The following is an 11,224-nucleotide window of genomic DNA, read 5'->3' as shown; positions in this document are numbered from 1 at the left end:
CAGAGCCCTTGGGTCTATGCTGTCCCTGACCATCAGTCCCTCTCAGTGTCTAGGGAAATGGCTTCAGCAGGATTCTTTGGTTAAGAGGCAGAGAAAAAGGGGATAATTGGATGCGACATTTTCTGGGTGGGTGGGTGGTATCGAAATGGCTGAGAGGAAAAGGGGGGACATAGAAAGGGGGGCTGGCCCTGGTGAATGACAGGCCCGAGACTTTTGGGGCGAATATTTTTTGGGGGGTGATTGGGGTACGTCGCAGGTAACCTGCAGCCAGAAGGGGAGGGGCGGGGCGGGGGTGGGGGCCGTGGGCGGGGAGGGAGCGAGAGAGGGGGCCTCCCATTGCGGACAGTCTGCTGGAGCCCGCCCTGCTGTCCGCCGTACAACCTCTGCGGCTGTAGGGAGGAGGGGCTGGGAGCCGGCTGCAGTGCAGAGACCCGGAGCTCGGGAGCTGCCTCCGCTACCGTCGCTGCTGCCGCTGCCGCTGCCGCCGTCGCTGCTGCCGCCGTTGCTGCTGCTGCTCCGTGTGCTGCCGCCGCTGAGCTCGTCCTCTCGCTGCACCGCATCCAGGTATTATTCCTGCGGCTGCTCTCCTTGCCCCTCTGACAGCCCCTTAACCCGGCTTTCTGCCCCTCCGCCCCGCGGCTGCCCATCAAAGCTGGGGAATCTGATCCCCCCAACCCCCCACTCCCATCTCCTGTGCTTGCCTTCCCACCACCGCCCACTGCACCCCCCTCCCCGCCCCCATCCCAGCCTCACCACTGCGGATGGGACGTAGGATTCGGACAGAAACCGCAGTCTTTGCCCGGCAGCTGTCCATTCCTCCCCCCCGCCCCCCCGCCCCCCCCAGCCTGGGGAGCTGCTGCCCCAGGCGCCTCTCCAGACTGGACAGAGCCTCCTGCCTCCCTCTCCGCGCCACTTCCAGTTTGAGGGATGCCTTAGGGGGTGGGGAATTCAGTTTGCGCCAGGCCACGAAGAGGGTCTTTCTTCCTACCCCACCCCCCATATAGGAGATTTTTAAAAAAGCTGGAGATCTGTGGTTGACATCTGAAAACATACCTTCCACCCCACCCCACCCCACACAGTCAGGGGATGAGACATTGAAAAGAATAATTCAATCCTTATGGGACCTAAAGGCCACAGAGGGCTTTCCCCATTTTGTCCCTCGGGGAGGAGGTGAGCTACTATACAGTTCTTAATAAGTGTCTTTTGCTCTCTCCCATTCCCTTCCCCTGCGGATAATATAAGGAATGTAGGGGACTGGTCTTGGTGTTGAAAAGGATGGAAATGGAAATGATTTTTCCTTGGGAATTCTTGCGGCGTTAAGATTTAATCCTCGTGTATTACCCGCAGGGAGCCAAATTTCTCTTAGCCTTCGTAAACCAGAAGCTATGTTGGTGGGAGACTGGAGTTTTCTGAAACCTCATGCAGAGTTGTTAAACATTGGAATGGAAGCTTGTTAAACCGAATTCTGGAACCTTAGAAAAAAAAAGTCTTATCTATTATAATTTAAATTTCTTTCTGTCTTTAGGCAGGAGCATGAATAAAATGACCTCTCCCAGAACCCTTCTTTGTCTTCATTGTTCATGATGTACAATGTGGATTATTACACAAAGAAAATGCTTCTGTTTATTCCATAGGTTACTATTAAACATTAAAAAATTTAATTTCCCAGACCTTCCTTCTCTCTCTTTTCTCCTCCTCAGATTTGTCACAGCTTGATACAATAAGCTGTGGGTTGTGATTATATTTAATCATCTCACACAACAGTCTTTTTGAAAACTGAGTGTTGCATATGTGCAGAGCAAGTATTTGTGTGATCTTAGCTGCATCTGCCGTAGTCCCGTGGAAGCATCACTGCTTCCTTTTATCTCAACCTCAGCATTTTCTTTTTGGTTCTATTTATTTGATTTAGGAACTAATGAAAATATAAGAATCTCTTGTTTTTCCATAGGTATCTGATTAGAGAGGTAAGAAAAAACAAGTTATTTTTTAGCTCACAGAAATCATCCACATTAACCTCCTGGGAATTACTAAATGCTAAATTATTTGGAAGAAAATGCTGTTTGATTTTGATGATATCCATTTTAAATGGCCACAACTGTTAAAAAAAGTTGTTTAAAATATTTTAAATGTAGTGTCAAATCCCCAAGAAGAAAATTCAAAAGCATATCTTGTACCATTTCTTCTTCCCCTTTTCCTTTCCTTCCTTCTCTCTCTTCCTTTCCCCCTCTTCATATCCTGTCTTCCTTCTTTTTTTGTTTCCTCCTTTTCCCTTCCTCTTCTCTCTCTCTCCCTCCCTTTCTTCCTTCCTACTTCTCTCCTTTCCTTTTGTTTTCTTTCTTTCTTCAAGGTTTGAAGATGGCTTCTTCTTCCTCCTACAACCTAGAAGAAGATGAGAGCCTGAAAGGATGTGAACTCTATGTCCAGAAGCATAATATTCAACAGCTTTTGAAAGAGTGCATTGTAAACCTTTGCATCTCCAAACCTGACCGTCCCATGAAATTTCTTCGGGAGCATTTTGAAAAATTAGAAAAGGTCAGTAGCCTGAACTGACTGTTATTTTCCATTTACAAATGTACTCATATAAAATACTGAGTTAACCTTTCTTTCCATTCTGCAATTCCCTTTGGCATTTAGCTTAAAATGCCCAAAGATTTTTTTTTTGCTTGTGAATTTTCAATGGCTCTTTGAGGAAGCTGTACAATTAAGTGCAGAACTTTGACAACCCATCATGTATTTTGAAGCAAATAGCCACAATGGCTGTCGAATTGACCATTATTTGGTTGATTACCTTTGGATTTTTTTCCCTTCTGCCATTTTCAGAAATCACTGGTGTTTCGTATGAATGTGTTGTTAAAATGTCCAAGATGACCAGATTTCAATCCTTTAGAAATGTCTGACCATTGATATTGCAAAGAATATTTTTGTTCAAAAAAAATTGATTTGAATACCCCTCTTCCTCTTCCCCAGTCCCAAGTACTATTTTAGGTATATGGTACCTGCGTCTTCATTAACCCAAAGGCTTGCATAAACACAGAGAAGAAAGAAATTCATAATTAAACACTTAAATTGAAATTTCAGAACACATCTTATAAGCTTATGATTATATTTATCCCCTATCCTATTATCTATTGTTTGCACACAGCAATTGGCTAATAGATGCATAATGAATTGAATCTCCTGCATATGTATGCAGTGGAAGTTAAGAGTGTATATGAATTTCTCAAGGTTCATACTCTACTTGAAGAACCCCACCACCATTTCTCTCTTTCTCAAGGAGAATGAGGATCCTGCTCCCTCAATTCATAGGGGGTGAAAAGTGATGAAGGAACTACATATCCCTAGATATTCTTTCTGAGAACGAAGAATGTGCCCTCAACTTCTCTATTCAATCACTTGTATACTCTTCACTTGAAGTATGAAGATAGGTAGCAAGGCCTCATCACTGCCTTTTGTGTTCTTTCTAACTTTTGATACCTTCCCTCATATCTCTGTGTTTTCATGCAGTCACATAGTTGTCCAGGTTTCCTACTGCAGTCCCAAATCTTTCCCCACGTAGTGCCCATGTTCTAAATTCCTCCTTTCCTTTACATCCCACCATTAAAATTTGTCCTAGGTCCCATGCCCTCAGAGCCTCAGATGCTTTTCTTGTTTATCTGATAAATAAATCCAGGCATACCTGTTACTAGAGGTTATTTACCCTTTTGGTAGCATTTGCATTTTTTTGTTTCTAGATTTAAACAGTTCTTTTCACCAAATGAAAGAATGAAAGAATTTTGGCCTTTTTGGCAAGCCATTGGGGAAGATTTTTGAATGGGGGTGGGAGGGCTTTCCAATGACCCTGTAAATCACACCAGGTAGGTGACTGCTTATATTGAAAGCCAAAGCTGTGGCTCAAAGATTCTCTCCTGAAATCCCTTCAAGAAGGGGGATTGAAGATGTTTTCCACTCTAGGTTTTTGTAGGGTATATTCTCATGCCCTTCAGAACCAGAAAGGAAGAGACAGGTAGGTAATGTTATAGGGCTATCACCATTAACCATTTCCCACTTCAAATCTCAATACCACAGAGACTGAAGTTAATTGAACTGATTTATGCATAAACCCCAACACTCATTAATTAGCTTTTCATAATGTTCTATTATATATTCACTGCCTGGCGTCAACTAGGAGACCATTAGGGTCCTTGCAGAATTCCGTTATTTACATATTGAAATCTCTGCACTATAGTCTAAAGTGTGTATATGAAACATTTGCTGTATTAGAATCAGGAAAAGGTTACCTACTTTGAAGTCCATTTTAGAGAAGGTGTCAGGTTTCATGGGTAAGGCATGTAACCAAAGCGGAGTAGTCTTATCAGTAATATACTGGCTGCAGTGAAGAAGACTTCTTAAGAAGGACCCTGATGGTAAGAGTTAAGGTTTATGAAAACGATTTAGCTTTGTTCAGAGGCAGATATATCATGATGGGGCAGTGGCAGGCAACTGGGTGAGCTAGTTTTTTTCTTTCTGTAGAGACTAGGATAACTGCTTGTGAAAATGAGGTAGGTATAATAGGGTATAACCTTCGGGAGACAGTTGGAGTACTTCAATTCTGTCAAATCTGTATGATCTGAAGCTAGATCAAGATAAATAACTATTGTCTAGTCTTCTTATTAAGAAATGTTTAAAATTAAAATATTACTCATTTTTTGGGACCTAATACCATCACTGGGGACAAAGGCAATTTTTCCTGTTGAGATTTGTCTTTCAGAAGATTGTAGATATCTTTTTATCAGTTCTTTGTTTAAATGTGATTTTCCAACCTGATCAGTTGCATGACTATTTGCCTGACTTGGTGGCGTGAATATACTTGCTTGTATCTATACCAATGAGGTGTAACTCTACATTTCATACAGAGATTTTTTATGAAAATACTATACCATTCAGAGAACCAAGGGCATTTCTGAAAGGTAATGGTTAAACATGGAGCACTATACTATGTTGATGGCCAGTGTTGAATGTGTGGATATTCTAATGATTATTAGTGTTGAACAAACCTTTGCAAGGCATAGAAAATGAGAAATTATGTTAGATAGTTTACTGTACCCTAACTAATGCATGATGAAAGGATTTTGCTTTTTTTTTCCTTTAAAAGAAGATTATTTGGTTGTCTGTTCTTCACTCAGGTAAGCATGTTCTCAGGGAAACTCACCAATGATGGCAACCAATTTCTAATTAGAACCACTTCATTAACTAAAGTGAAAGTGACTCTTGTAGTTGTATATGAATTGGTTAATGAATTGATGTAATTTTTCTTCATTACTATGGGTCTCTGATCACATTGATTTGCATATTCTCTCCATTTGGGTAAAGGAAAATCCATCCAAGCCTTCTCAATCTGTGGATTTGATACTGGTCCATATTTTCCCACAGATTTAAAAAATGTTTTTTTTTCCCCCATTAACAAGCATTTAGCAAGTATTTATTTTCTTCATCTCCTACTCCCCTCCCATTGAGGAAAAATAAAATCCTTCTAACATATATGCATAGTTAAGTAAAACAACTTCTCTCATTAATCATGCTTTGTTTTGCCTCTTGAAACATCACTGTTCTGCTAGACAGTGGTAGCTAGCATGCTTCCTCATTGGTCCTTTAGAAATATGATAGGTTATTATATTGATCAGAGTTCTTAGGCCTTTCAAAATTGATTGTGTCCCATAGCTTTTTCGTAGATCTGTCCAGTGTTCTTAAAGCTTTCCACTAAGTCTTTTTCCTAAAAATATAGGTGCCAGTGTAGCCCTCTTGACTGTCTGTTGTCCCTTGTACTCACATCTTTATTTACCCACCTCGGTTTTAGTTATATCTATTTCTATTATCTGGAGCTATATCTCCATAATTGCTCATTTCCCTGATGATAATCTCTTAATGCCCACCGTATCAGTTTTCCAAAAAGACGAAATTCTAGGAGTGGTTTTATGGAAATTTTGAGCAACTGTTCAGCTATGTGGCTCAGTAGGTAAGAATACTGGCCTTGGAGTCAGGAAGACTCCTATGGGAGAATTTGAAAAAATTTATGGGAGACAAATCAACTTTAAAAGGCTTAAGAACTCTGTTCAATGCAATAACCAATTATGATTACAAAGGACCAATAATGAAGCATACTACCTGCCTGCATTCTGAGAGTGTGGTGATGGATGCAAGATCTGTGTAACCTTGTGCAAATTATTTGACTTCTCTCAGCCTCAGCTTCCTCATCTGCACAATAGGGGTAATAATAGTACCTAATAATACTTCACAGGATTATTGTGGGGATCAAATGAGGTAACATATATACAGTGCTTTGCAAACCTTAAAGTGCTATATAAATACTTGTTGTCATTATTATTACGTGAAACATTGGAGATATTAGATTAAGTTGAATGAAAAACTTCCTTTGGGATCTTTACATTCTTTTTTTATGGCATACATTGAACAGTTGGTCAACATTTTACATGTAGTAGAGAAATGATCTTTCCAAAGGAATGAATTTTTAGGAAAATTTTCATGAGGATTTATTCAACTTGGAGAGCTGGTCTCTCTTATTCAGTTGACTGGGTTGCCCATTATCCTTTTTTCCCCCTTTCTCAACTTGCTTCTACATAACTTAATGATGAAAGGATTTTTGAAAATGACTTTGTTTATGGTGCCATTCAGGAGCTATTTAGTGTTAGTTAAGTCTTGGGCCATATGCTATATTTATAATTCTTTCTTCTTTGGTGACTTAAATTGAGTTCTATATTAAGATTTGTTTTAATAGATACATGGTCAGCAAAAGGAATTTTTGGATGAAAAATTGACAAAGGTTGAGATTCCTGAAAAACTAAAAGAGAACATTTGTACTTTAATTCTTCTTAATGAAAATTGATATGGAACCAGAAAAGGAAAGAGGATTGGTAAGCTTCCAAAAAAGTCCTGATTAGTTGAAGGTTTATTGCCATTGAATGGAGGAAGATATGTATTTTAAACCTCTCACATTATCATGGCTTCTTGAAGTAGATGCCAAGTGGAGTTTGAGGCCTTTGTGGTGTAGGTGGATAGAACTGGCCTTATAACCAGGAAAACCTTGAAGACTGGCTCTGTGACCCTAGGCAAGTCACTTAAACTTTCAGTGTTCAAGGCAACCCTCTAAAACTATGAATTGTGAAGAAGGTACTGACCTGTGTTTGTAGAGGGAGTGTCTTCATTCAGGAATTCCTTTTATTGCTAAAATTACAGGTCTGGACCCTATCCTGACCCTAAAGAATACTCCTTCTCCCACAAATGGTAAAACTGGATTCAAAGCATGTGGAGAAAATGGTAAAGAGAAGAGGTAATCTCTTCCATCAAGAAGTCACAGCCCCTTCCAACCATTTTGAGACTGAAGGGAAGTTTGCAAAAGAATCAGTTAGGCCTTTACATGATTAAAGCAATAGGCTTTTATATGATTAAAGCAATAGGCTTTTATTATGGGTCTGTCATAATTTTCATAAGGGAAAGCTTAAAGGTTGAAGATTGAAATGCACATTCAGGAGTGGAAACAGGAGCAGGAGGAGCGTAGCAGGTCTCCAACACCTCCACACCAAAGCCAGATCATATACAGGCAGGGCAGTTTGAGGAGGAAAAGGACCGCCCAGTTGTAGCTCCAGCTCAATTTGATTGGTTTTTCATGATGTCACAGGCACAGAGATTGGATAGCCTCCTTGTGTAAGTGTGGAAGCTTCTAGAAATTGCGAGAAAAGGCTATAAAAGGGATTGTCCAGAGAGGAGAGAGCCAGTTTTAATAGGGGACAGGACCAGAAGAATCAAAGAATTTTTGGATTATCATACAGGGTTATGGAGGATCTCTTGATGTTAACTAGACTTTATTTATATTTTAGTTTTTCCCAAGATCTTTATACAATGGCTTTCAAATTCATTACTTGTTTTGAACAAGAAAATAGTGTAACAGGGGTTATTAACTTGGAGTCTGTGGATAAATTTCAAGGGGCCTTTGCATTTGAATGAGGGAAAAATTACATCTTTATTTTTATTGACCTCTAACTGAAATTTAGAATTTCCTTTAATTATGAATTAAATACCACCCCATTATTATTCCAAGAAAGCAGTCTGGCATACTTCCAAAGGGGCTCATAGCACAAAAAGAGCTAGGAGTCCTTGATCCATAAGAACCTACTTGTAAAATTAAATTTACCACATAAAACAAAAATCATAATTTTGTCCCTTTGTTCACATTGGAAAACCTTGATAGCCTCTTTTCATTGAAGATTCTTAAAGCAGTAATAGCCCAGAAGCTTTTAATAGTGAACTTATTTTAGTCTTTGTTTTGTAGCTAATGTACTTTCTGTTCCTAGAAGCTTATTTATCTGCTTTTGCCATTGACAACATTCTCTAGTCCAGTTCCCTCCTATCCTCCATTTTAAATTTTTAAAATTTAAAGGGACTCAGAGGAAAAGAAGCAGATTTAATTTTGATCAGAGAATCCACCATTTTTGTGTGAAAGGCAAATTGATGATGATGATTAATATTTTTATATAATGACTAGGTGGAAAGGATCATAGGCTTTATAGAGATAGATGCTCTATAAATTGTATGGGAAAATACTTGAATGTATCTGCCTGGCAGTCAATGACAAACATTTATTAAGCACCTACTAAGTGCCTAGCACTGTGCTTTGCATGAGGGATACCAAAAGGCAAAGGCCAGTTCCTCCCCTCAAGGATGTAAATGTGTTAACCCTTGCCTAGATCTGTGATTAGTAATTTTGGCAGCTGGAAAATAGCGCAGAATGTTCCTGGGAGTTAGCAGCTAGGTGCCTTCAGAACATCTTTGGGAAAATAATGCAAGGTGATTGTGACAAATTCAGTTGAGTAGGAGGGTGGATTAGTTACTGGAATGGCTCACTTATGGGTATTTGAGCAAAACATTTGGTCTGGTAAATTCCTTTTAAACTAATTATTCTTGCTCACTTGGTACTGAACTTAAATGATTTGAAAGAGTGGATATGTTAAATTTTTGCTACTCTCTAAATGTCAGTGCCTGGGGACCATCTCTCTTCTCACTCCTTTCAAATTCTCCCCTGCCTTCCAATTTTCTAATCTTTTCCCCAAATAAGATAATTGGGTGCACTTAACTTTTATATTTATTTAAAAAAAGTATGGGAGAATCAGTTTAACTTGGAGGGGGTTTGCCAAATTTATCTTATCTACAAACTGGCTTTTAAGTAGACCTTCAGGGAATGAAAAACAACTGTGGTAGGAGTAATCCACTTTAGAGATTTTAATTTAACATTACAAAAACCTTTCTGACACTATTCAGAAACCTGTGATTGTTCCTTCTCAATCTTATGATTATTCCAATGATGACTAAGAATGCACCTAAGTGGCTTGTTTTCCACCACCATTTGTTCCTAACTGGGCTTCATTTTTATGCCAGGAAATTTGTTTTGTACATATAATTTATTCTCTTCTGACTGGTTGCAAAATCTTTCATTTTCAAATCTTGACAGATCCTGAATGAACTAGATGGGACTCATATTTGATGGTAAGTGATAATAGGCTGAAAAAAGAAATCTTATTTTCGCCTCAGCTTTTAGCCTTCACTTTAAAATCCTACCAGCAATGCAGGATGATCAGATGTGAATATTTAGTGCTACTGTCTTTCAATTGTCCCGGGAGGCTTAGATTGGATAGATGCCTTTATCTAGAGAAGGAACCACAGGTCCCGTAGCCTAGGCAACAGCTGCTCACATTCACCCGATGTGCGTATCAAATGACGTCAAATGGTAGAGAATGCTGCTTTCGCTTATTTGTCTCACTTTGTCCCTGCTGGGGAGATAATGATCTTGTTTTTTCTGGTTGGTTTTGTGTGTGTGTGTGTGTGTGTGTGTGCATGCGTGCGCGCAGGAGGGGAGGAAGAAAAGCTAAGCAGAGAGGTTGGCACCCCAGATTTTTCCATTCTAGGGACTAAATTAAAGAATGGTGATACACTGTATTAGGAGATTTAGATTATAAAAAGGAATTTCTTTTTTCCCCTCTGGATTTTAAATGAAGGAGGAGGGGAATGAGAGAAGAAAGCTTGAATCAGCCTAGCTGAAAGAACATTGGGCACATTAGGAGTCAGGTCCAGGGTCCAGACTCTGCCATGTTTAGCAAGCCACTTAATCTGTTCTGTGGCTGATTTTCCTCCTCTGTGAAATGAGGGAGTTGGACAAAATGATCTCTAAGCTGTTCTGTGGAAAAACCGGCCTCCTACTCTTTTGTTTTAATAAAAGAAAAAAATCGGACAGAATGAGCATCTCTTTGTCTAGCTGGTTTCATTCATAGGCAGGCTTCTCCTCTGTGTCTTTTTCATTTATGCATTGTGCTTGATTATAGTATAGTTATGGCTAATGAGGCCCGTTTGGACTGGCCCATACCATCCTTTTTTGGGATCTCACATTCCTGTTGTTGAAAATGGCCTCCTGAGTGGGAACCCTTTCAGGTAGGGTGGACTCAGGTCAAGGTATCTGGAATTCCCCGCCTGAAATGAGGCAGAGGAGCCTATTTTGGGGGGGCAGTGTTATATCTGAGCCAGTGTGGTCTAGCAGAAAGATCACCATATTTGGAGAGAGAAAAATCCAGTATTGAATCCTGTCTTAGCAACCTATGTGATGTGTATAACCTTGGGCAAAACCTTTCAACTTGATGAGGTCTAATTTGGATATTGATTTGTATTGGAGAGAGGTGGATATCCATAACGGTTAGAGAGCTGGCCTGAAAAAGAAGACCTGGGTTCAAGGGACACCTCTGGCTCATACTTACCTGTGTGACTTTGGACAAATAATTTAACCTCAGTGCCGCAGAGTCTGAGACTCTTAAATTGTGCAGCAGCCCCCCTCTGCTTTCAACTCCACTGGTAGAAGGCGTTTCCTCATTGGACTGGCTTGTAAATGGAATTACAGGTAAAGTCCAAATAAAAAAAATAGTTGAACTACTTATCTCACAGGGGTGTCATGAGGATCAAATGACCCTGTATATTTAAAGGGCCTTATAAAAAACAACAATAAATGTGAGTTCTTATTAATAAGGCGACAAAACTGAAGCCTCTCTTACCCTCAAAGCAATAAATCCTCTTGTGTGTGTGTGTGTGTGTGTGCGCGCGTGCGTGTGTGCGCGCACTTATAGCAGCCCTCCTAACTCTTTATGGTTATGTGGACAAATGCAAAGAATGAAGACTAGAAGGGACCATAGAG

At 40.0% G+C, this 11,224-nt stretch overlaps 1 protein-coding gene across 3 annotated transcripts in view; it reads left to right on the top strand.

Moving 5' to 3' along the window:
- Positions 1-366: 366 nt before the first annotated feature.
- PRKAR1B (protein kinase cAMP-dependent type I regulatory subunit beta) overlaps positions 367-11,224 on the top strand; it is a 248,302-nt gene continuing 237,444 nt past the window's right edge. Inside the window, exons 1-2 of one of the 3 annotated variants that reach the window (XM_020977318.2) lie at positions 367-564; positions 2,348-2,532. In XM_020977318.2, the coding sequence (XP_020832977.1) occupies positions 2,356-2,532 (177 nt within the window). In that variant the 5' untranslated portion in view covers positions 367-564; positions 2,348-2,355. Of the gene's footprint in view, positions 565-2,347; positions 2,533-4,384; positions 4,404-9,515; positions 9,535-11,224 lie in introns of those variants that run through there. The other 2 variants (XM_078152905.1, XM_078152904.1) reach the window with 2 other exon arrangements.

This window comes from Phascolarctos cinereus, unplaced genomic scaffold (assembly GCF_003287225.1).
Source record: "Phascolarctos cinereus isolate Bilbo 61053 unplaced genomic scaffold, phaCin_HiC Scaffold_4;HRSCAF=312, whole genome shotgun sequence".
Taxonomy (NCBI): domain Eukaryota; kingdom Metazoa; phylum Chordata; class Mammalia; order Diprotodontia; family Phascolarctidae; genus Phascolarctos; species Phascolarctos cinereus.
The sequence above is the reverse complement of the archived record's forward strand: the minus strand, read 5'-3'. Positions and strand labels throughout refer to the sequence as shown.